This window comes from Rhincodon typus, chromosome 16 (genome assembly GCF_021869965.1).
Source record: "Rhincodon typus isolate 14 chromosome 16, sRhiTyp1.1, whole genome shotgun sequence".
NCBI classification, from domain to species: Eukaryota; Metazoa; Chordata; class Chondrichthyes; order Orectolobiformes; family Rhincodontidae; genus Rhincodon; species Rhincodon typus.
The window spans coordinates 44,651,025-44,678,720 of NC_063347.1; the positions used below are offsets into that span (position 1 = coordinate 44,651,025).

The 27,696-nt window shown below is 38.7% G+C and overlaps 1 protein-coding gene across 4 annotated transcripts in view; it reads right to left on the reverse strand.

The window, feature by feature from the left end:
* Positions 1–27,696, reverse strand: part of LOC109914264 (contactin-4-like) — a 1,378,312-nt gene that overhangs the window by 961,805 nt on the left and 388,811 nt on the right. For all 4 annotated transcript variants that reach the window (XM_048606641.1, XM_048606645.1, XM_048606643.1 and 1 more), the window contains one exon: positions 14,636–14,762. In XM_048606641.1, coding sequence (XP_048462598.1) covers positions 14,636–14,762 — 127 coding nt within the window. The remainder of the gene's footprint in view (positions 1–14,635; positions 14,763–27,696) is intronic.

Sequence of the window (27,696 nt, forward strand, 5' to 3'; positions counted from 1 at the left end):
ATGTAAACTCTTATCAAAGAAGGTAGAGGAAAAATGGAGAGCAACAGATTTGTTGACCTGATATCTGCAGTGGGGAAAATACTAGAGTCTGTTATGAAGGATGTGATAACTCGACATTAAGAAAGTAATGATCTGATAGGACCAAGTTAGCAGGATTTACGAAGGGAAAGCAATTTTCAACCACATTTTAGGGATGGTACCAACAGAATAGATGGTTGGGGGAGAGGGAGGGACTGTAACTCATGCACATGTTGTGTTTGGAATTTCAGAAGACTGCTGAAATTTCAGAAGAGGAGGTTAAGAAACAAAATTAGAGCATAGCAGATAGGCAGCAATATATTGGCATGGATTGAGGGTTGAGAACAGAACGAAAAAGGCAAGAATAAATGAATCATTCTCAGGTAGGCAGGTTGTGACTGGTGGTGTATTAAAATCAGTGCTTGAACCTCGGCAGTTCATAATCTATCAATGATGTGGGGACCAACTGTTGTATTTCCCAGTTTGCTGATGATACAAAACTACCTGAGATTTTAAGTTGTGAGGGTGATGCCATGGGTCTTCAAGAAGATGTAGACAGGTTACTTGAGTGGATAAGAATATGGACTACAAAGTGGATATGTGAGACTATTTACTTTGGTAAGAGGAATAGACATGCAAAGCATTTCTGAAATGGAGAGAAACCGAGAAGATCTGACATCCAAATTGACCTAGGTGTCCTTTACACGACTCACCGAAAACAAGCATTCAAATGAAATGAGCAATTAGGAAGGCAAACAACATGTTGACCTTTATCCCAAGAGGATACAAGTAACATATAAGCAAAGACGTCTCGCTTCTACTGTATTAAACCTTGGTGTGACAGAACCTGGAAATTTTCAGACAGTTTTAGTTCCTTTATCCAAAGGGGGACATACGTTCCACAGAGGGAATTCAGTTGATGTTCACCCTCTGGACTAAATTTCTGAGATGGTGGGACTGTCTTATTGAAAGAGATTGAGGACCCAGCCTGTTTCCTCCAGAGATTTGAAAAATGAGAGATGATTTCATGGAAACTTATACAATTTCTAAAGGAATAGACGAGATAAATGCTCCCCCTGACTATGAGGTCTAGAACACGGGCAACAGTGTCAGGATATGGGCAATAAACTTTCGGATCGATAGAGGAATAGTTTCTACACTTAGCAGGCAGCAAATCTTTGGAATTCTCACTCCAGAGTGATGAGGAAGCTCAGTCATTGACTCAGTTCAAAAGAGAGATCAATAGGTTTCTGGAAATCTATGAAATTAACTGACACAGGGACAGTTCAGGAAAATGGCATTGAAGTAGATGATCAGACATGATCTAGAATTGTGCAGCAGGCCCAAGGGGCTGAATGGCCTACTAGTACCTTCAATGTGTGGCACAATTTGAGGTTGCTCCCTATTGGGCTGACTACGGATGGCAGCACTGGCAACTGAAGCTCATATTACCTTTGAGATCTCTGCACTCCTCCATTTCTGACATACGTATCTTCAGTTCTAAATGCTGCACCTTTCAACTGTATTGGCTCAAAAGTCTGGAATTTTCTCCTTAAATTTTCACACATTCTGTCTTTCCCTCTTCTAATAAGACATCCGTTAAAATTTACCTTGGACACAAAAATTGCTCATCTGTCCAAATATTACCAGCTATGTGACAATTTATATTTGATAAAATGTGCGGAGTACCTTGCGGCATTTCACTATATTCAAGATGTACTAATGTCACAGGTTGTAATTGTTGATGCACTGGCATGTGAATGATCTGGCAGGACTTGGACTAATTTGGTAGAATACAAGTACAATGCAGTGGTCACTTTGCCCACAATGGCCAGGGTGTCGCTATAAAGAATGCAATTTGAGAAACAGGTACTAGTAGACAATGCAATTCAGTAAAAGCCTCCTTGCTATAATGTTGAAAGTGAAGGTTTGATCTCTTCAGGCATGCAGAAGTATCTGCAACAAACACAAAATGCTAGAGAAACTCAGCAGGTCTGGCAGCATCTGTGGAGAGAGAAAAATACTGTTACAATCGAGCCCGATCTGACGCTTTTTCATATCTGCAGAACCTCAAACTCCAAAGAACCATATTAGACTTCCACTTTCTCTCTGTTCAGATGCTGCTATACCCGAGATTCCCTGCATTTTGTGTTTGCTTCAGATTTCAAGTTTTTATCTGACTTGGCATGATTCTTGGGCCATCTGATGGTGGATTCCATTTGTAACCACGCTTGTCTTTTATCCTTCCCCCTCCCCTCACCTTTTCCTTTGTATCAAAGAAAAATGATGATGTTGTTGGCTTGCTCACCGAGCTGGCTTCCCGTACGTGTCTATGTTTGGCTTGGGCTACTATGGTTCCCTTGTCCCAGTTAAATTGATGGCCTTCATTGTCTGAATATACCGATATTAAGGAGAGTTCGTCGTGCCATTTTGAATTCCTACAGGCATGGTTCTCCACCCATACTTCAATCATCAAAACATATAGAATTGGACCCCATATATAAACCCATACAGATCAAAACCAGAAATGACAGTACTCACCCATAACGGACCGGACAGTATAAATTCCAAGCAGAGTAGAATAACATCGCTTCATCAGAGGCTCCACTGATAATGTCACCAGCATGGTGACGAAATGTCTGAACAAAAACAAGCCAGCTCGGCGAGCAAGTCAACAACCTAATCATTTTCCTTTGATATAACAACCAAAAGCATTTGAGAATAATACTGCTGACTACCCTTGCTCCCCTCTTCCCCCTTGGACATTATAACATAACTATCAATGGAAGGAAATAAAACCCTAGACACTTCTCAGAAGCATTCTCAGGAAAAGAAATATTGAAACAATGATGAACTGTTGGAGATGTTGCCATATTGTAAATTGTTAGCAGATATTTATAATTCATGTACTATCATCATGGAAGAATGGAAGTTTGACTCAGTGTTTAAGTTTGCCCATCTGATGGACTGCAATGAAAACTGCTGATATTTTGTGCCACATGATCACACTGATCTTCTGCATGTGGCCCTACAAGTTTCAATATTACCTCAGATATAAAAATACACGGTTTCTCTGTTACAAGGTCAGGAGTGGGACTTCAAACTGAGTTGTTTTCTTCATCTGTTATTCCTGTTTCAGTGGATATTTCCCTTCAATAAAGGGAAATGTGTGCTTTTGATGTAGCACATAACCACAGATGGTTGTAAAGTGGTGTTTAATCAAACTCAGTTTAAGAACAGCAGTGTGTGGAGCAATTTCATTCATGTGTACAAATGGAATTGAACCAGGAACAGATGATTCAGAATTGAATGTGAGCTTTTTTACATTATTGTGAAGAATTTTACAGAGAGTACTAAAATGTTATTCTTCAGGATCAGAATTTTAAGGCAGGTTTAATATTACACTATATCATAGTTCAGTTGGACATACAAACTTCTATAAAGGAGTTAGCAGAGATGTGGGATTCTATGTATGCACAGACATGAGCAAACCCATATTGTGCAATATGAAGATGTATTACAGCACTATAAATTAAGATTTTCTCTTGCTCATAGATGAGTTTATTGCCAACGTTTGTTGCTTGTCCCCAGTTCCCCTTGAGAAGTTTATGGTAAGGTACCTGCTTACCCATATGCATATGGTTGTAAATCCATTTGTCGCGCTGTTTGTGAGAGAGATCCAGGATATTGATCCAGTTCCAGTGGAGATTCAGTGATGTAATACCAACTCAGACATTGCAAATGGTGGCGTTCTGGTACCCGTGTTCTGTTGCCCTATTGTTTCTAACTGTTGAAACAACTCCTTCCAAGTCTGCTGCTGAAGGCAGCTTGCAGGTTGATGCAGTGCTTCATGTAGATGGTAAATACTGATGCAACTATGGAAGTGGGAACAAATGCTTCACCTCGTGGTTGGGGTGCTAATCAAGTCAGCTTGTGTATCCCGGATGGTGCCGAGTTTCTTGATTGTTGTTGAAGTTGCAATCTTGAAGTCAGGAAAGTTTATTCTGCCTGGTCAGTTTGCTTACCAGCTGCTGCAGGTCCAGTATGACAGATACATCCTCCAGGATAGGCCTAACTTGATCAGAATTAAAAACTGTGGTTTTATGTGTACTTGTTGTTGTTCAACCTGGTGGAATACTGAATTCATCAACAGAGGGAGGTCAATGGCCAACACTTTGTCCACGTCTGCTCTGATGCCATACGTCTTACAGGGTTCAAAATCAGTGTTCGACATACCCTGATCTAGTCTAATCTCGTGACTGTGACTAGCAAGTGACTGTGCTCCGATCTCCAGTTCTATTGGTGACAGAGGACATGTCGAGGTATGCAGGTTGCTGCTCAACCAATGTACAAGGCAGCTCTCCCAATTCTGGCATATGTCCTCGTACGTTTGTGCTTTCAGTGAGGACTTTGAATGAATGATAAACTGAACAGGGTTTGCCTTTGAAATTTTGGTGCCTCAATTGATGACTGGTAGTCAACAGATTTTATTTGACTTTTCTGTGATGGTTTGATACAAGGGAATGGCTCTCCATACCATTTCAGAGGGTATTTAAGTGTTAACCAGATTGCTGTAGGTCTGGCATTACATACAGGTTAGACTGAATAAGGACAGCAGGTTTTGTTCCCTGAAGTACATTCAGGAACACGATAGCTTTTTAAAGAGAACAGAGTAGACCCATTGTCACAATTACTGCGACTCAGATTTTTTTTTATTCCAGATTATTCCAGATCCAATTCAAATTCCACCAGTTGGCATGGAGAGATTTGAACTCTGGCTGCCTCTGATGCCTGAAATGCTAGGTTCTTAGTCCAGTGGAATTACCACAATGCTAGTGTTCTTACTTGTTTAAAAGAAGAGTTTGTTAACACACAACTCAAATATTTGGAATTGAATAACAGAAAAGTAAATGTTACAGTTGCTGCTGTGCAATATATACCATAAAATTGTATAGATTAAATATTCAGGGATCAAGAGAAGGCACAGATTTTTGCTTGAGCATGGTAAATAATCAGGTGGGTGTATCAGATACCTTCTGAACATGCTTCTGGAAAGAACCAGATGAAATTTTATTCCAGATGGTGAAGACAAACATTTACTCAATACATGCCTGACTAGTGACATGCATTTTGTTTCTTGCAAGGTATCTTTACCGGGTATAACAATGCTTATGTCTTCACCAGATGCACAAAAAGCTTGGTAATGGGTAACGTGGCATTGAAATATCCGACAGCTATTACAGCTGTCTAATATGTACAAATAGTGCAGTCAGTGCAATGCTAAGATGAACATTAAGCTAATTCAATCAAAAAGATTAGCACACTTCCAATAGTGTGTCTAGCTTCAAATGGACCGGGTTAAGATTCGGTCTGAGATCTTTATGCCATTGATCACACGCCATTAAGAAGCGATGACATCAAAAGCATGCCTCTTAAATATATTTTGACATCTTAAATTTTGTCTAGGTTTGCTGATATACTGACGTACAACACAACCAGTAGACTATTTAATTTAACTACTAATTTAAATTCTTCTTGATACAAACGTTACTGAGTTTTGATACATTTACTTTACTTCATATTTTTTCACAAAGCTTAGCAATCCCTTTTAAAATTATTTTACTCTGTGAAGGGCCTAGGTATTAAAATCAGAAGATAGGATTTAGAAAGCGACAGTGTACTTTTCACCACTACAATGACAGAAATTTTCATAATCATTATGTGTCAAAGAAAAATTGAAAGGAAATAAAAATCAAGATGAAATCTAGCTGTGGAGGATTATTTTGAAACATTGTTAAAATATATTTTGCACTGCGTTTTTCCAATTGATAGAGGTTGGTAAAATGTAGGCAAAATAAACTAGACTGCAAAACAATAGTTTGTCACTGCAAAAAGAAAATATGTCCACTTCCAAATGAGGGGTCATGTCCACTTCAAAACATCAACTCTTCATCCCTCTCTACAGATGCTGCCAAATTGCTGAATTTTTCCAGCAATTTTATTTTATATTACCATATTAAATGAAGCAAGTTTGTAAAAATTAGCAGAACTCAGTACGGATAAGTTAATGGGCTCTGATGGCATGCAGTCCAGGCTGTTGCAGAAAGACACGAGGTAGCTTCTGTGAACAACTTATCAATCCTTGTGAGCTATATAATAGATGCAAGGGTACTGAACTGTAACCAATCTAACAGCTTTGTTCAAGAAGGAAAAGGATAAAGTGACTACTTACAGACATATGGCCCAAAGGCTGCGTCACTTACATTTAGCCTGTGGAAGCAGCTGAGTGGTGTATTCAAAACAGATGAACTTTATGAGACTGTGCCTGTATTTAAATACACTCCTGAGGTAAAGCCATTTTCATATCAACAACATTTTCCTGTAAGACTGTTTCACTGTTGAGGATAAACATACAAATTACCTTGCCTACAGCTCTAGAGTCATGCTGGAAAACATTTCTGCAGTACCGTCGGTGTTGTGAAGCACACTTTGGAGATTACCCATCTACTGACCAGCAATAGCCCACTGCAGGTGTTGGTGAATGCTATCATTAATATTCAACTCTTTCTGGCTGAATTAGCTCCCTGAAGAAGCAGGCTGTTAGTTTGTTCTTACTCTGGTCAATTAATCAGGCTCTCTAATTGCTGTGAGTTGTGACCAAAGAGGAACAGGAAGATGAAAATAATGTCAATGCATAGTTGATTAGCTCATCAACGCTGTGAAGGGCTTATCCAGAAGGTGGTTGAACTGAAATGTGTGACAAAGGGCGACTATAATTCAGTTCCAAATATTTTATTATAAAATGCTGAAGAAAATAAATGCAAACAAATGAAAGGTGTTGGGATTTGTTAGGATCAGGTGGAAACTGTTTTGGTGTTGGAAATTGAGGCAATTCAGAAGCGGTGTTTTGGAGTGATTCCTGAGATTGCAAAGTTGTTTTATGAGTAAAGGTTATTTTGATTGGCTCTATACTTAATGGTTTTGAAGAATACAAGTTGACCTTGTTCAAACATGAGATTTGAACGAGGGTTTGACAGAATAGACACCGAGAAAACGTTTCACTTCATTGGGGAATCTAAAAACTAGGGAGGACAGCTTGATAATAAGGGACCATCCATTGAAGATGAGCAAAGTAGAAATTTGTTCTATCAGCAAGTTATTAAGCTTGGGAGTTCTGCACCTGAGGGAACAATGGAGACTGGCTCATTAACCCAGTTGGGCAGATTCTGGAACATTAGGGGAGTCAAAAGATATGAAGAATGGGTAGGAAAGTACGTTTGTAGCCAAGATCAAATCAGACTTGATTTTACTGAATGGTGAAAAAGGCTTGGAGAGCCACATGGTCTTATTTCCTATATTCTTAGGTATCTCAGAGTACAGTTAGTGACATAATGAACAAAATATTATCATCCTGGGACATAGCACTCCAGGCACATTGTTTTTCTTGAATTTGATAACAGTTTCCAGAAGAATTGAAGAGCTCAAAAAATCCATTCATTGAAATGGAGTGGGAATGTGAGGAAAAAAAAGGGAAAACATTATGTTTGATCTATAAGCCACAGAGAGAATTGAAGAAGGAATGTTTAATTCAAAACTAAGTTGGACAATGAAATGTTTTTAGGCAACCTGTTCAGACATCCTCTGCCATACCTGGTATGGCAGATAGAACTTAAATCTGTACATTCTGGCTCAGAAATAGTCACTCTGCCAGTACACAACAAGGCACTTTAAGTATGGAAAAATATGCTAACTACAAGCATACAAGATAATGAGATCAAGATACATTTTCTGAATTAATACAACCATTAAAACAATGCATTTTTGCTTATGTTGACCATATAAGTGATGCTGTTAAGGTGACCCATGTGCTTGCTCCTGAAACAACTGAGAGATTGAAACCATTTTCTGAGAGATTTTTTGAGGACTGAAGCTGTAATAATTACGTCTGAACAATTTATAACAATTGTGGCCCATGTCATGTGCCAGGACATTGCATCAGGCTCAGACTAACAAAAAGGTTTGACACCCTTGCGTTGAAATAATTAATGACATGGCATATGTCAGCAAAATCCAGTACAACCTGTGCATCAGAATAACCATCACTTTTTTATGTTAATATTCAGGCGAAGGAGCATTGGAAGGTAAGGCACTCAGATGGAATTCAATTATTGTTTGAAGTTAACTGATTCCTCTTAATTTTATGAAATCAATTGTTCTATTTTATTTACAGACCCTTAGAGCATCTCAGTTAACAAATAAATCAATGTGATTGAAACATAGCAATTCTTTTGCATAACAGGTTAAGTAGTTGGACAATGCAAAACTGAGACACAATGTCTCTACTGGAAGAAGAGGCCACTACGGCAAAACAATTGGGAATTTCTATGCTTCATGTCAACTTTGGAAATTCCTTTGGAAAATGGGATAAAAATGGTTGAAAAATGTGATCAAGTGAGACTGAAATTGTAGACAAGCAGTGTATACCAAACACATTTATTTTTTCGTGGATATAGGGGTTTTATATAAATTAAAATATAAATTGTGAATGATAATAACAATCTGGATATAAATTGTCCCATTGGGAACACCCAACATGGGTTCATAAAGGGGAGGTCATGTTTAACTAATTTGGTGGAATTCTTTGAGGACATTACTTGCATGGTGGACAATGGGGAACCTGTGCATGTGGTGTATCTGGATTTCCAGAAGGCATTTGACAAGGTGCCACACCAAAGGCTGCTACATAAGATAAAGTTGCATGGTATTACAGGTAATGTATTGGCATGGATAGAGGATTGGTTGATCAGTAGAAAGCAAAGAGTAGGGGTAAATGGGTGTTTTTCTGGTTGGCGGTCAGTGGCTAGTGGTGTGCCTCAGGGATCAGTGTTGGGACCTAAATTGTTTACAATTTACATAGATGATTTGGAGTTGGGGACTAAGTGTGATGTGTCAAAATTTGCAGATGACACTAAGGTGAGTGGTAGAGCAAAGTGTGCAGAAGACACTGAAAATCTGCAGAGGGATATAGATAGTCTACGTCAGTGGGCAAAGGTCTGGCAGATGGAGTACAATGTTGATAAGTGTGAGGTCATCCATTTTGGTAGGAATAACAGCAAAATGGACTATGTTTTAAATGGTAAAAAACTGCAGCACGCTGCTGTGCAAAGGGACTTGGGTGTCCTTGTGCATGAATCGCTAGAAGTAGGATTGCAGGTGCAGCAGGTGATTAAAAAGGCAAATGGAATTTTGTCTGTCATTGCTAGAGGGATGGAGTTTAAAAACAGGGAGGCTATGCTGCAGCTGTATAGGGTCCTGGTGAGGCCACACCTGGAGTACAGTATGCAGTTTTGGTCTCCTTACTCGAGAAGGGAGAAACTAGCACTGGAGGGGGCGCAGAGGAGATTCACTCGGTTGATTCCAGAGTTGACAGGGTTGGATTATGAGGGGAGACTGAGTAGACTGGGATTGTACTCATTGGAATTCAGAAGAATGAGGGGAGATCTTATAGAAACATAAGATTATGAAGGGAATAGATAAAGTGGAAGCAGGAAAGTTGTTTCCGCGAGCAGGTGAAACTAGGGCTGGAGGGCATCGCCTCAAAATAAAGTGAAGCAGATGTAGGACTGAGGTCAGGAGGAACTTCTTCACCCAAAGGGTTGTGAATCTGTGGAATTCCCTGCCCAGTGAAGTAGTTGAAGCTACCTCGTTGAAGGTAAGGCTCGATAAATTTTTGAACAGTAAAGGAATTAAGGGTTATGGTGAGTGGGTGGGTAAGTGGAGCCGAGTGTCAAAGATCAGCCATGATCCTATTAAATGCCGGAGCAGGCTCGAGGGGCCAGATGGCCTACTCCTGCTCCTAGTTCTTATGTTCTTGTTTATATCTGAATTGGGCATTTGGTAAGCAAGGAAGATGATGTTCAAAGGTTTCAGGAGAATATCAACCATCCGATTAGGCAAATACTAATTTTATGTTGCTGAATGTGGAGAGGTGATGTGTGATGCAGTTTTGGGAGGAAATACAAGGCTTAAGAGTCTACCCCAAATAGAAAACAGCTGAATGGTGGGAAGAAATTAGGATGTTGCATATATTTCTTTAACATTGCAAGTGCAGTAGAAAAACAAGTTGCTGCATTTTGTATTTTAGAACTGTACGCAAAAATGTAATACGAAGTTTGCACAAGTGATGATTACGATGTAGTTTAAATACTGTGCAGCTTTCTTTAACAGCCTATTATATAATCAGAGTTTTGTAGCAAGAATGAGGCAACACAACTGATTTCCACAGAAACCTATGCTCCTGCTCTTGTTTTTTTCTAAATAACATCCATCCACTTCATTATTTTAAGCAGCTTTGATGTTCTTTCTAATGGAAGCAGAATTCAAAGTTCAGTAAACACACATGTACATGCATGAGCATGTCAGAGGTAACAAGTTATGGACTGCATATTAATATTCCCACCATCTTTGCACTGGGAAGTCCAGCAGAAGCTTGAAGACACACAAAACCTCATGGGGCAGTCTATTTTGTCACGGTTCTGAAACTCAGCAACTGTCTTGGTATCAATCTTCTGGGTTTTATGATGAATTAATAATGTTGTCTGTGATCAAAATCCTAACCTGACTGTTAAAATTCTCCATATATAAAACAATGCTGATGTGGGACAGAATGGAAATATTCTACAACTGGCAAGTGTGAGAACTATCGGTGAAATTACTCCCCAATTCTCCCACTCGTCATTTGATCTTAATAAGTCAACATATTGAATAAAAATCTTTGCTTTAGAATTTAGACAGAATGTGCTGGCAATTCTGAGAGTGTCGCACTGTTTGTTTTAAGGTTATGAAAAGTTTATTTAGACAAATTCTCTGAGGTTAAGCAGAGCACAAACTAAGTTCAATGATGCTGTTTTCCTGAGATAAAAAAACTAGATAAAGTGTCACCATTAATATGGTCACACACATGCACATTTGAGAGGGTAATGGGATAGCCTTAGAAGGATGAAGTAGTCTATCAAAGTTACAACAGATGAGTCTATGTTTAGCTGCTCCGTGGCTGGTCTCAATGCTTTGGCTGTGTACTTCAACTATTCTCCTGAACACAATCATAGTGAGCTGATTTCTATGTTTTAACCTGGTTCACAACTGGTTCTCTCTCAGGAACGATCACTTTGACAGAGGAAGGGATGCCTCTTCCAAGGAGAGGGAGAGAATCACACAGCTTCTCAGCCGGTCTTCAGAACAGCATCGCCTTAATCTCTGTTTCTCCTTGTTAAGGAGTCCATGAAGCACTCTGCTCATTTGTATATTTCAGAGAGATTCTATCAGTTCACGTCTGCAGCAGTCATTGCTTCAAGACCGGTAATTACATTTTGATATCTCTATCAGAAATATGTGAAATGTTCAGGATGGTCTGAACAAGAGAGTGTTTTATGCTCCCCAGAGGTTTGATTGTCCAGTTTCAGCCCACTTGGTTGAATGCTAAATTGTGTAATTTGCAGTAGACCAGACTCTTGGCAGTCTGGCAGTCTCTATTGACAAACGCAGTTGGCAGCTTTTCTCTAAAAAAAACAATTGTCTGTGGAGGGTGACACTTACAAAAAATAATAAAAAGGCAAGCTGGAAACTGTATCTTCAAAAAAAGCACCTTCTTGTATCACAAGTGAGACAAATAAGTGGAGTGTTGGAGTCTCAAACAGAGGAAGCTGATTCTCTCAGACATCCTGGAACTGATGCTGTAGACCATGGAGAAATATAGATCCCATTTGATGGGAGGAAGAATCCTGTCCTATAAACAGTTCTGTCCCATAAACTTTCTGAAGAAGGGTCTCGGCCTGAAACGTCAGCCTTCCTGCTCCTCTGATGCTGCTTGGTCTGCTGTGTTCATCCAGCTTTACACCTTGTTATCTCTCTATAAATAGTCATGGTTGGAAGTGGCTGAGGTGAGCAGGGTTGTTGACCTTTACTCACGGACAGAATACCGAAAAAGATTCAATGAATGTATCAGGTCAGGAAAGATCAGATGCAAGGCAATTTCAAGTAATAGCCCCTTCATTCCGATTGCACCAGCTTTAGTTTTTAACGTGACACTCCTTAAACATGTGCCTTTCAAATATAGTCATCCCTCTCGAGAGAGACAAGTTCCCCAAATCCCCAAATCTCTGGCACTCATTTTATAGCCAGTTCACACCATTCTTCAGAAATTTTGTCCTTGCATCCTTTCAACACATTCTATTTCTCTCACACATAATTATTCTTGCAGGGTACAAGCATGCACTTCAAGTCATGTGATATTTGGCCCACTGATAGAGAGATAAAGCTGAGATGATCAGCATACATATGAGAACTGACGCTGTACTTTAGGATGATATTGTTAAAGGGCAGCTTGTAGATTAAAAATTGGAGGGGGAAAAAGATAGATCGATGAGGAAACACCAGAGTGAGGTAGCACAAAGAGAAGCTAATTCAAGTGGTCGTCTGGCCACGATCTATAGTAAAAGACTCTACTCTATTAATTTTAATCTAATATGTGACTACAAAAAGATTATGCAGGAGGCTGTCATCATGCCTTCATTCACCACTGGTCAAGTCTGTCACAACTCATCAGACCTCCAAGCAGAATCCGTGGTTTGCTCCTTGGAGACAAGAGTTACCTTCTAGTGATGTAAATGATCACACCAATGTGGAAACTTACCACTGATGCAGAAGGAACTTATAACTGAAGCACATAACTTACCACAAGGGAGATCAATGAGTATATGTCAATCACAAACCGTCCCGTCCCATCAAAATTTCTCTCGTGTCAGCAAACATGCACAAGCTTAATGTGGGAGTTAGCAGGTTTCCAACAGCTTCCCAACACTTTTGCAGTTTTGCTACTTTAATCTCTTCGGCGCACTGACCACCATCCACCCTCGGAGGTTAAAATTCTTCTCCAAAAATAGAAGAGACTTAAGATACTGGAAACATTTTTTAAGGTTACAAACAGTGTTGTCCAAAAAAATGGCTAATGAGTGATAAGTGGTCATGAAGACTATCAATTCTCTTGTCCTTTCCATGATGTAATGATTCCTACTTGAATGCAAAACTTTTTTTTGATTTCTGTGAATAACCCCTCACAGCAATGAACTTAGTTGAGCATTTCTTAACTGTTAAGCTGTCATAGGTGTGGTGAGGTGAATGTTTACTTCTGAGCAACATACATATTCAATTAGATGCAAATAGGTCCAGTGAAATTACCACCACTTTTCGCTAATATACATGGGAATTACATTATCAACAGCTCGATTGGTATACTGCCTTCAATGCAGTAAAATGTTTTAACACTTTTCACAGCAATGTAATCAGGCAGATAAACGGATTTTTTTGTAACCAAGTCAAATAAAGACATATTAGGCCAAATGCTCATTTATGGGGTTAGATTTTACCTAACTCAGACAAGGAGTGAAAGAGAAAAATACACAGAGGTTTAGGAATGGAGTTTCAGAACTTGGGGCCGAGACAGTCGAAGGCACAACTAGAAATGGAGGAGCAAAGGTAATTAGGAACGTGCATGTAACCAGAATTACAGAGGTATTCATTCCAAAAGGAAGGAACAGCAATAGATAGGGATGAGGCTAAAAGAGGAACTTGAAAGCAAGAGGAAGAATTTTAAAATTCTATCATTGGCATGTTAGGAGCTAATGCACTTCAGAAAGCATTAGGGTAATCGTTGAAAGCAACAAAATTAATCCAAAAATGTGGGTATATGAAATAAAGGCAATGGAAGAACAACACAAAATAATAGATTGTGCAATTACAGAATGGATTTATTTGTCAGGTATGCTGACAGAACATTTCACCACAGAATACCACACTGCTTCTGATCATTTCTAAAGATAAGGTACTCATTCTATCCTGTCTTAAATTTGACAGCATTCCAAGTCTAAAAAGAGATTGTGGAAAATATATCAAATTCAGAATTTTAATCTGAGAAAGTGTTACATTCACATCGCACCACATGTCTCCTGTGTCCATCAAGGGATTACTCACAGGATGATTATTTTTCATCTACAAGTAATTTTGTTGACATCACATTACAAGTCAGCTGCAATCATTTGCTTCAAAAGAAATGTCTTAGCTTGCTTTGCTTTTTTTGAGAAACATATTTACACGATTCCACATGAATAAATAACTTTTCCAGTTTCTTTTATATATATATATCTGAAATCAACTTATTTGAATGACTCAGAGCACGACATGAGAATTTGTACACTATTTCGGTTCCCTCCCCAACGCAGTTTATTCTGGCATCAGCAAGGCATAAGCTCCGAAAAAAAATGCCCAGGAAATATGTACAGGATACATAAGCACAGAGAAGATTATTCTGCAGTGAAAGTGAAGTAAAAGAAAAGCTGCAGAATCTTCCGTCCTTGTTAATTAATTACCAATTAACAGATGTACAAAACTGATAGTTTTTTTAAAATCCTTCTGATGTGATTATTTAGAACTGCTATTTTTAGTTCAGGTCTTGTTACAAACACTTACCCAAATCATGCGAACTTTAATAGAATATTTCAATGAATCTTTAAAAGAACACAGGTTTCTCTCAAAAGTACCAATTAAGATATTGTTCACAAACCTGTAATGTGGTGTTGGATTCCCTGTTGCTTCACAGTTCAGCGTTGCTTTCTTTTCTTCAGAATCCACAGGAAACACAATGTCATTAGGCTCATGGAGAAAAACTGGCCCATGTGGTTTGCCATTCTCTGTGTCAATAAAGAGAAACAGACTCTATTAGGTTTCACAAAGAGGGATTGTTAGAATAAGGGTGCCACCAGTAACAGGAAACAAAAGACACAAAGCAACAATGAAACAACTTAATACCGCATGCAGAAAACACACATCGCTTCTAGATAGAACACCACAGTGTGTTACGTCAAAATGATTGCCAACATGTCATTCTTGCACTCTAATATCCTTGTTTCAATATGTATCATGAATTGGAAGAAAGAAAAGTAAATGAAACAGCTTTAAGTTGAAATTACTATTACTACCATTAAAAGGGACATTCAATTGTCTCTTGCTTTCCAAATTTAGGACATAGAATGAGTGAAAGAAAACACTATTATGTTTGTCATCCAGGGTGATGTTTCTACCTATGGCCATTCATATTTACAAAATTACATCTGAAATTAACAATTTAAAAGTTAACATCAGATAAAAACATTCAGAATGAATGACCATCATTTAATTAAAAGAGTAATTACAATTAATAACAGGTCCAGTTTTAGAAATGTTATCTTTGAGCAAATATATATCAAATCATTTGCAGCACACAATGATTGTATTGCCGAATATTTAATCGTACAGTGATTACAGTTCAAGTCTACTTCCAAGATTTTTGTTTGAAAGGCATGTAATTAATCATCTGCATTTTATGAGCTCTGCTACTCCCTCTAAAAAGGCAAAGACATTTAATTTAAAAAGATCATTTTTAATGTCACAAAGCTCATGTGGTGTTATACAACACATAATGTGTTTCTCAAAGATAACTTCACTTGGTATTCAGGCTTTCATCAAATTTTCCACCCATCTGTTTCTCTCAAAATAAGAGATTTTAAAAATCCTGAATAATAAGAAAATGCAGCGTGTAACATACAAATATGTTGCTCAGAAAATCTGTAATGAGCAGGCCATTTCTGAATTTTAAACATCTAAGATCACCTGTGAATTTTCATTAGAAACAAAGGACTAGAATGGCAGTCTCACAGAGATCGTCATTTTGGCACTTTTTTTAAAAGGAGGAAACTCCACATTTCGGAGAGGAGATTATGCTCAGATCTCCCTCAGAAATGGGGAACCATACTTCCATTCTGAAAGTTCGTTCAGAGCACAGAACTTTCACAGGAAGAAAATCCACGTCTCTTATTCACAGCAGTCTGTTGCCATATTGTGAAATTTAAAAGGTCCGACAGCCACATTAACAATGTCAAAGGGAAAGTAAATCTGTTAAGTCCAATGTTACGCTTCAGAGAGAGTAGAGTGTCAACTGGGGAAGGAGTACCAGGGGTAGGATGCCAGGTGTGTAGGGAGTATGGTGCCAGCTAAGTAGGGTTCCAACTGGGTAGCTGGATGCCAGGTAATTAAGGTGACAGATAAGACAGATGGTACTGGAAAGGTGTAGCGTGCCAGAGGGCTAGGTGTCAAGATAAGTGATGCAATGTTTAGGGTAGAGTGGGAAAAATCAGGTAAAGCTGGGCAGTGAGGTAGCTGCTTCTTCGGAGGGCCATTTGTTGGGTTTTGTCAGATCCGTTGGTGTGGAAGGAATTGGTGTGCTGTGGGGCGGGGGAGAGGGGAGTGGAGTTTGGAAAGTGGGTGTAGTTCAAGGTGTGTGAAGCATATGAGAGTCAAGAATGAGATTTGTTGAACTGTCACTCAGGAATTAGAATATGTATTCAATCGTGTAACATTTCCTGAGTAGCTATTTTACTTCATTTCATCAGAACCCTCCAACATCTCCGATTTAAATGTCAACCTTTGGGGAGTTCAAGGTGTGGAATTGCTCATTGTGGAATTTGCCAGGCAATTCAGAAGACTGATGAAGGCATAGCAGTATACATTGTCTATATGGGCTTCAGCAAGGCGATCAACAAGGTTCCACATGGTAGACTGGTTAGCAAGGTGGGATCACACAGAATCCATTTGGATACAAAATTCGCTAGAAGGTAGGAGACAAAGTATGGTATTGGAGGGTTGTTCATTTGGACTGGGACCTGTGACCAGCGGTGTGCCACTAGAATCGGTGTCGGGTCAACTGCATTTTGTCATTAATATAAATGATTTGGATGTGAATGTAGGAGGTATAGTTACTGCAATTGCAGATGACACCAAAATTGGTGATGTAGTGGACAATGAAGGAGGTTACCTCAGAGTACAATGGGACCTTGATCAGATGGACCAATGGGCCAAGGAGTGGCAGATGGAGTTTAACTTAGAAAAATGTGAGGTGCTGCATTTAGGTAGGGCAAATCAGGGCAGGACATATTCAGTTTATAGTAGGGTCCGAGGAGTGTCGCCAAACAATGAGACCGAGGGGTGCAGATGTATAGTTCCTTGTAAGTGGAGTCACAGGTAGACAAGGTGGTGCTTGGCATACTTACTTTCATTAATCAGTGTTCTGAGTGTAGGAGTTGGGAGGTCATGGTGCAGCCGTAAAGGTCATTGATGAGGCCACTTTTAGAATACTGCATTCAATTCTGGTCTCCCTGATATAGGTAAGTTGTTGTTAAACCTGAAATGGTTCAGAAAAGGTTTACGAGGATGTTGCCAGGATTAGTGGGTTTGAGCTATAGGGAGGGGCTGAATAGACTGAGGCTCATTTCCCTGGAGGTCAGAGGTTGAGGGGTGACCTTATACAGGTTTATAAAATCATGAGGGGCATGAATAGGATGAATAACCAAGGTCTTTATACCCAGGTAGGGGAGTCTGAAACTAGAGGGCATAGGTTTAAGGTGAAGGGAGAAAGATCGAAAAGGGACCGGAGGGGAAACTTTATCACAAAGAAGGCGGTGCGTGTTTGGAACGAGCTGCCAGAGGCGTTGGAGGCAGGTACAATTACAACATTTAAAAGGTATCTGGACGGGTTTAAAGAATATGAGCCAAATGCTGACAAGTGGAAGTAGATCAGTACAGGATATCTGGTCAGCATGGACACATCGGACTGAATGGGCTGTTTGTGTGCTGTATAGCTATAGCTCTGAAGTCTACTACAATGGATATCCCATCATGTCCTTTTGTGCAACTCCTTGCTAGGCTGGACCCACAACTCTGTAGCCAATACAAAAATTAGGTCAGTGAAAAGTCCTAGGATCAATGAATAAGTGCTTAAGAACTTTACCACTTTACCCTGCATCCCATTACCATTCTCTTCATTGCTCAGATCTTGCATTCATGAGAAACAAAGTGAAAATATTGGACCAGATTTCCTTGCGGCTGGCTAATCAATGCCCTGCTTGCTATTGCCCATTTCATTTTGCTGATGGTTTATTTTGATGTAAAACAGAAGGTATTTAAGACCTGCAAAATTCAACAAACCATTTTCTACCTCATAAAAAAAAACAAATTAAAAATTCTTCAATGAAGAGTTCAGATCTGAACCAGTAGCAGCAGCAGAAGAGTGAAGTGAACGACAAATCAAGAAAATAAAGCAAAGTTAAGAGACAGCAAAAAAGTAACAGTACATTTTAAAAAAAAACTTAAACAATTCAACACTGAAGAATTTAGATTGTACTCCAAATGAACTTCTATATGTATTCAAATGGAAATTTTTCATGTGAATTAAGGCGGACTACACTGATAAGATGGTACCTAGATTGCAATGTCCTAATTACTGATGAACTTATTCTGTGTCTATTACTTAGGCACAAGAATGAAACATCTTTTGATTGATTTAAATATGGAACCAGAACGTGCAATTCCATTATTCACTCAGCTTCCATTGGATTAACAGGAGCTGGTATGGTGCAGTGGTAGTGTCTGGCAGGTATATGGAGGTGGCGTACTGGGGACCTTGGGGAGGCCGGGTGTGTGTTGGAGTGTCAGGATGTCTGAGTCAGGAGACCCACATGTTCCAGAGGTATGAGATACCATCTTGGTAACAGGTTAATAAAATATACAGTAAAGTAGCACGTCCTCAAAAGCACCTTCCAGCTTTTCATGTTTCACTCTGCATCCACACTGACCTGAATTTGCAGGCTTAATTGAGAACAAATAAATGAGTGCATTACTAGGCTCATTTCATGCTTAACCTAAATTTGGGCCAATTCATGTACATTTACAGCTTACTTTTCTTCCCATGTACATGTAAATGCTTGAATCATTTTAAATATCCTGTGTTTTAATTTCACTGACATTAAGAATCGAAATCAAGATTTTCTAAAGGTATAATTAGTATTATCTGTTTATAATTTATGAAAATCTGATTTACCTTCTGTAAAATTGATGAGGAGATGAAACATTATTATGCAAAATAAGGAAGTCGGACCCAGTTTCAGGATAACTGCTTCTATTCCCATTGTGCGGGATTTTTCTGGCTGCCCAGGATAAGGGTCGAGATAGTGAGGCCACTCGCAACGTTCTCTCCATTTCAAGGCATGTTCTTTCAGCATGTCCACAATTTTGACAGAATAGGGCTCATTTTGTCAGATATAATTCAAGAAATTTGTGAATTTCTGGAGTTGAAATTTGTTTTTTGGCAATAAGTTACAGAGGTTATGTCGACTTCAACTGTTACAATTAGAAGCTATGACAAGCTAAAGATGTTTTCAACACAGTGATTGATCCGAAGTCACAATCCTTAAAAAGCTCAGTGACCATTAAATTGACCAGCATGGTTTAAGTTTTTTGCACGTGTTTAGAATATTTTATCTAAGGTATAAAGTACTTTTCTGCATTCAACATTGAGAATCAATGTGGCATCTTCAAATTTGTGAAGATCCATTTATTAATGTTGAGCTTTTGAACTATTCATGCATCTACTATGGCTGAACGTATAAAACCCAACTGGGAAGTCTTAGAAATGCTCACGGTTCTGCCATAATAAACAGACATTGAACAAACTTCAAAGAAACATAACCCACTCAGCAGATTTTTTAAAAAATGTCAATAATAGTAATCGCTCAGTCCCTTTTATGGTTCTGTAAGCAATCACGTCACTGCTCAATCCATTAGTGGTGTTTGGAGCTCAGCCAGGTATTCAGAAATGAATTCCATTTCAAGCTGTATCAACAATAACTCCAGAACTGAATGCATCGAAACCTTTGAAGATGGAGGAACTCCTCCACCAGGCCACAGACACACACCAGTGTTTACCTGGCTGTTTGTCCACATGACGTGGCTCCCATCTGTCACTGACTGAATACTCATGGCAGTGGGATGAGCCTTTAAATGACCTTTCAATGTCTTTAATTAGCCTTTGGGTAGGAAGGTTGTCATTAACCTGCCACACACCAAACCTAATTGGTTGCAGTCAACAGTGTTGCCAACCACATCCTCTGTCCCAAGAGGCACCATGGTTTGCCTCCCAGACCACCTCCAGGGGAGCATGAAATTCTAAATTATGATGGCTGTTGGTGACCATTAGCCATGAAATTGCTAAAGTGAGTAATTGTGCAAGATTGCACAATGGATGCATTATTTGAAGAAAATATAGTTGATGTCTCCTTACAAAATAAGGCTGCAAACAATCTGAACAGCAGAACACTATAACATGGATATCCGAATGCGTTACAGCACTGAACTGTTTTGCAATATGCTTCAAATAGCTGCTCCCAGAAAGTAAGGCAGTTTTCAGTTGATATTTGCATAATTTTAGACAGGCTCACAAGAAATAAGTGCACAACTGAAGAGCACAGTTAGGTACAACTAACCAGGCCAACATTGCCAATAATCACCTTGCACACTGTACTATCTTTGGCTTCAATTAATGCCATCCTCCTTTGGTGAGATTCTGACTATGTCAAATAAGGCTGAATGTTGGCCAGAGATACTAAGAACTACCAATGCTGGAGTCAGAGATAACACAATGTAGAGTTGGAAGAACACAGCAGGCCAGGCAGCAACAGACGAGTGGGAAAGTTGACATTTCGGGTCGGGACCCTTCTGAAGGAGGGTTTTGGCCACCTTTCTCTATTGTACCACTGAGTAATAAAATTATTTTTTCTGTCATTGTCCTACCTTCACTTATGGGGGGACACAAACACTTGAAAGCTGATTTCTCAAGAGACATTTTAATCCACAGTGACATGTAGAGGCCTCGTTCTTAAGACAGATTTTGTCCATGCTTGTAGTCTATTCAAATTAATGCAAAGGATTCCAAAATGTTCTGAACCCACCCTGTGCAACTTGTATGATCAATGCTAAGCATGAGCCAACAACATCCCCACTCTCGCTTGGTTCACAAGATCAAGGATTCAGTACAAGTATGCTTTTAGCATGATAGAATCAAAGACAATTTTTAAAGACTCAAAATGCTGAGGTGGAAAGAAGTTATGTTGTTGAATGTACTTACTTTGCTCTGTGAAGTTAATTTGTTTTCACAAAAAGGGGGAAAAAAAACAGCACTTCATGGATGGATAGATAATCACAAAGGTAGACTTCAAAATTATAAATCTGAAACATGTGTCATTTTGATACCATCCCCAATTTTACCTGTGATTAAAAACAATATCTGATACCACATCAATTCCTTTAAATGACTATGAACTGCAGTGCCTACATAGTTAGAACTTAATTATTCATTAAACTCCTTGTACAAACTGTAGTCATGGATTCTCATGTGCCCTGGTGATAATTTATTGCTAATTGGTACTTGTACAAGGTGTGAAACTTTCATAATTTCTGGACACTGCACAAATAATCCAGCAATATTTAAAACGCAGAGTAAGAAATCGGGAGACAAAATTACAGAATACAATCAGCTACAAATGTTCTCATGAGAATCTACTGTAATTTTACTGCATTTAGGGCTGCAGTTATTCTGTCACTTCCGTGCCACGATGAAACAATTTCTACTTTATTTTAATGGAACATATAATTAGATTCAGTCCTTGATTAGTCTCCAAAACTGGAGACTCCAGACTCAATGGAGGAAAAAAGCTTCATGCTGCATTGTTTGGCACCAAGTAGAATATATAATCAGTCCAGCGCCCAATATAGTTGAAAATCTTAGGGTAGACTGTAGCACCTCCTGGGCACTTTTGCAAGATTTTTAGAATATTGGTCAGGAGCAATGGATCAGGTAAAGCTTGCAATTTCTCTCATGGATGGGAGTGTGGAGCCTCAATCCAGATCATAACTCTCATTTATGACTGCAAACCTTTCATTGTAGTTCCAATTTCAGGGCAGTAAAACAAAGATAAATTATTGAATCCTGATGTAATTGCGAAATATCATCTGAAGTGAAGTACATGAAATGCTTAAAAAGGTAGAAACATTTTGAAATAAATGAACTGTTGAAAGACAAAAAAGATTCCAAGTGCACAGTTCAGTTCACAAGAGATTTTTCTTGGTTTCCGTGCCCTTTCCATGCGACTTTGAGGCAGAAATAAATCAAATGATCATTACGACCAAGTGAGCAGGAGATAAACTGGCTCGCTTCTTTTCAACATTGCTGGGTAAATGTCATTGTTGTTAAGTAGATCAAAACGAAGAAGCCAATTCCAAGGATTATCTCAATGAAAGAAGGGGAAGTTTTATTCCCTACAAGCCCTTAGAAAATGAAAACAATAAAACATGGCATTTGTTGATCTGCCTGATGCAAAACGTAAGTTTAATTAGTGGTGGTGATGAGGAGGAGAGTGTCTGTTATGAACAGAAAGATAAAAGCACATGTAGTTTAAAGTTTTTGGAATCGCAGTGTGATGAGAACGAAAGTCAAATCCACAGCTTTTTCGTTTTTGTCCTATCCGCAGCAATACTGACACTTTAAGATCCCAGAGTTCTCAACAAATGGCTGTTTTTACTAAGATGTTTTTTTTTGCCAAGTACTTCTTTTAAGGAATTGTAAGGCACAGAGTGACAGACTGAGAGCAAGCCTTTCAAGGCCTGTTGTTATGAATGCATTTTTCCTTTACTCTGCTTTGCCAAGAAAGTTACTGAAAGAGTTCATTTGTATTTTTCCTCAGTCGAGCTCCATTAACTTTCCAAACTGAAAACTTTGCAAGTAACTGTTCATCTCCTGATATGTGAACTTATCATCATGCAAATGTGCATTAAACAGGAAATTTATCGACACCAACCTATTTTCACTGTCTTTGGATGAAATGGGGTACTATTTCAGGGCAGTTCACCTTCTGCATTTTATGAGTTCACTGACTTGACTCCATCTGTGGTCAGGTAATCACAGCAGATATTTAAGTCTATATTTGTTCTTTTTAAAAATCATTTTATTCCATACTCTCAGTTCTCTGACAGTAAAATTTGAACAAGTTGAATACCAGTCATCCATGTCAACCATTACTGTAACACTACTAAATTCTCCAACTATCCCTTTTCTTGCAAATATCAAAATGTGTGTCAATGATCTTATTCAGCGTCTTTGTAAACACTTGTTAGGATAAATATGCCATTTGTTACTATGATATAAATTGTCATGATGAGCCCTGTTGGGAAAAATACATTTTGTCTCTGAAGTCATAGATTGAAAGTGTTCACTGGGAACTAAACTATGAGCACATTGCTGCAATTGGGAAACTCGGAGTGTACAATGCTGAATGAAATACCACCTGAAGACCCTGCCAACCACCCATCCGAACATGGGGAGGCTCAATGAATAACTTCATTTACTCCAAAGATCTGCTCGACTTCATGAACAAATATTACTAGTGCAGTAAACATATGAACAATCTTTTGGGAGCAAATTCTACTGAAAACAATTGGATGCCATTCTTTTCTATTGTACTTCCCAATCTGACGACCCACTAGCTTCATTTGAAGAACTTTTTTTTATTCCAAAGAGCGCATTGCCAATAGGATCTGTCATATCATATACAATTCTAAAATTTCCCGCAGTTTTTATACACCTTGAATGGATGGGAGCCAATAGGCAACAGAGAAAATTGTCAACCAAGTCAATATATTTTTCTTCTTAAGCCATCATCAAGCTAGTGACTGAGTTTACTACGGATTTCCAATTACTGGGCAGTGCATCTCCTAAAGAAAAATATCGAAGTTACTGCCTCAATCCAATATGAGAAATTCACTGTAATCTTGCATTCCAGGAATCTCATTTTTGGAGAGATATAAACTAAAAATTATGTGAAGTCATTTATTTATGAAAAACAGCTGAGACAACAGTACAGAGGAATAATACAACTAGAAACAATCTCATTTAAATCAGTCTGGTATGAACAGGCACAAGTTAATCAGCACCAGTATAACTCATTCCCATAATGTTACGTGGACTAAAACACAGTAGATGTTCTGAACTGTAATTTGAAAATTGATCCTGATGCAATGGAATATCATTCAGGAAGTGCTTTGAAGTATGTATCCAATAAAATTTAAAAAAAAATCAAAGTTCACTGCCAGATACATAACTGACGAAGCTGAATGCCAAGATCAAATGGACAACAGAGAGACATTCTGACAAGTGAAAGATTAAGATATGCTATATATCTATATCATTACTCCAAGCTGTTCTTATAGTACTTTCAATCCCATTATTTATAGCCAAAAAAAACTATAGCTTAAAATCTTCCAAGAAAAACTAACGGTTTTTTTAATAGCCAATTATCCGAGAGGTTATTATAACGAATGTATTAAAACTAAATTACACAATACAATTTCATGGTAGTCAGTAAAAGTAGCTATAAATTACATTTGCATAAAAGTAACACTTTATTAGCAAACTTCCAAATGTTATGACCAACAGTTTTAAACGAAGCCAAGTTATTGGAAACAGAAAAGAGTGGAAGATGAAGAGATGTGATTGATCTGTTATCTCCAAAAGGATTCTTAATCTCCACAAATGCTCCGAATTGATTGCAGGAGTCTCTGTTTCACTGACAAAATTTGTAACTCTTCACTTGGAAATGTAATCACTAAAGAACAATCAGGGGGTCTTCTTTGGCATTCATACTCACATCAGTGAGGCAGGTAAGGGGTCCTGAAGGCAGGAGTGCAGGAGGCTTAGCCTTTGCGATGGTATGACAGAATTTCCATTCCTTCAGCTCAGTTGGATAGGAACCAAAGACTCATGGCAGATGAACAAACTGACTATGGTAATACCTTCATACAGGAATCAGGGGGAGGAACAAGAAATTAAGTTGTAGGAGATAATATAGTGAAGGGGGTGGTACTCTTCTCTGCAGCAAGGAGTATGAGTTCAGATGGCTATGTTGCCAGCTCACCGCCAAGGTTTGGAAAACTTCCTCAAACTGGAAAGGAACTTGGAGTGGGAGGTGGAAGTCCAATGGTCATGGTTCACGTGAGTACTAACAATATAGGCATAACTGTCAAAGAGATTCTGCACAGAGTATGAGGAGCTGGGCACTAAATTAGGAAGTAGAACCATAAAGATTCTAATTTTTGAATTATTACACGAGCACGATGTAAATTGGCACAAAGTGCATAATATTAAGAGAGGTGGCTCAAACAGTAATGTGCGAGATGTTGGTCACTGTTTTTGGGGCACAGCACCAATAGTGGCAAAAGTGAAGTTTGTACCATTGGAATGTGCAAGGACTGATGTACTTGAAAATTGCACAAGTAGAGAAAGTTTTTGAAACTAAGTAGTTCGAGTAAAGGATCAAATGCACAAAGGTATGGTCTATCAAAGAGCAGAGATAAGACAGCAAAATAGTAATATGACAAGTGAAGGTCAGAGAATTGCAAGAAGGGACAGAGAGACAAAACTGAGGGAGTCCACGATAAATTAAGACTGGACATCACAATGACAACAAAAAGGCAAAATGTGTGGCTCTGTCTCCACATGCACATAGCTTTCATAACTAACTAAATTCATAGTACATATTAAAGGGGAAAAAAATGATCTGGGAGTCATTACGGAGAGATAGCTGCACGATGACAAAGACTGGATCCTGAATATTGAGGGATATACGACATTCAAGAAGAACAGGAAGCAAGGTAAAGGTGGAGAGGTAATGTTAATCAAATATAACATTTGCTTAATTGTTAGAGAGTACCTTGTTTCAGGAAATCAGGAACTGGAATCAGCTTGGGTGGATTTCAGAGCAGTCAGGGGAGAAAGTGACAGGTGGCTATAGACCACACCCACTTATCAGTAATCACAATGTCCACCAAAGGATACAGGAAATAATAGAGTAATTATGATAAAGGGATGGCGAATAAACATCACAGTTTTGAATCTGCATATAAACTGGAAAAAAAATCAGATTTGGCACTGATAGTCTGGATGAAGAGTAAAGAGAATGCTTTTGAGATATTTTCTTGGAGCAATAGAGTTTGGAATTGATCAATGAGCAGGTTATACCAGACCTGGCATTGTGCAATGTGACAGGATTAATTCATGATCTCAGAGCTAAGGCACCCCAAGGTGGCAATGACCACAATAACATTGCATGTTACATCGAGTTTGAAAGGGAGAGGATTGGATCTATGACCTAAATGCCACCAACCATCTGGCTATGAAAGCACTAACCTCAATTTATGCCTCCCAACATTGAGCAAACTTGCGTCCAGAGAACCAAATGAGAGGCATGCTCAGCTACAATTTCAGATTTACGTTTCCATTCCTATCACCTGCCACTTGTGTCGGATTGTAAAGTAACATGGATTTGCTGTTTAAACACCTGGTCCAAATTCATGTTTCTCCTCGGTTGCTAATTTCATGGACGCGAGTGGGTTCATGGAGGCTGTGGAAATCACACTAGCTAATTCAGTTTGTGTACCTTGGCAGAAGCTGGCTACAGACCGGGGAATCTTGTGACAGCTAAGTCTCAAAGCTCTTACCAATGACAACCGTCATAATTAGATGCTTGAAATTAGATCTTTGAAAATAGCCCCTTGCTGATTATTTCTCCAAAGCCCTTTGTTCCAGCCTCCCAATCTCCATGGTTCAAACTCCCAAGCATCTAAAAATTCCACAAGTCATGGTCTGTTCCACATGAAGCAGTGTTCACCCATGGCCCTTTTTACCATCGATTCTCACCTGCTCACCAGTTAACAACCAAATTCCCAATCTGTAAATCTGTCCAGAGTTCAAACCTACTTCTGGCAGTCTTTGGCTCTCTCCAGGTACATCTCTCCCACCTTTCACTCTCTGTGTCTTCAAACACCTCAGCCATACCCTCTGCATCTTTTCTATCCTCTTTTTTTCCCCAAAAGCCTCTATAGCATTAAAAGGTTTACCAAAATCCTTTTCTCAAGTCTTTTGATCATCTTTCCAAACTATTCTCAAAGGTCTGCTTCCAGTTCTTCCTCCTGTGAAGGACGAGGACCTATTTCTCCACTGAAGATACTATGTCCATCCATAGCTTGTTATAATGTGGAAGAACAAATACAACGTGGCACCAAGACAGACAACTGGTATGCTGATTACACCTTCTAACTTGTTTCAGTGTACAGACCTGAATGGAAACAGTATCACCAACTGGGATCATACACACTGCATCATGGTACAAACTCACTTTCCTCCAAAGATAAAAATTTAATCTGGTTGTATTTGATGAACAGTTGTTTATCTGCTATGGACTGAGAACGGAGATGGGAACCACTGTAAAGCAGAACTAAATTTTGTACAACTGTTTTTCCTCAGCTCTAAGAAGTAGTCATGATTGTCTTCCAAATCACTTAGAAAGTGTTTCTAGACAATCATGAGGAAGGAATTCAGAAAACACTTAATTCATTCTGAAGCCAGCTGTTGAAATAGGAAATGAGATACCAATTAGACACTAGATTTGTTTACCGAATGCAACATCACATTTGTCTGTGTCTTCCCAAATTAACAACTAATGTCCCAGAAGTTTTGTAGTCCATCAAAAACAAAAAAAAACAAATGAACAAATGATCAACCCCATTGGAGGGGGTATTTTAATTGTATTAAAACAAAATAAAGGGAAACTTATCAATTTAAAATTACATTTCTTGGGCTGGTCTTTTTATGTGCACCAGTGCTTAATCAATTATTGCTGCACAAATTTGTATCTTTAACCTTGATAA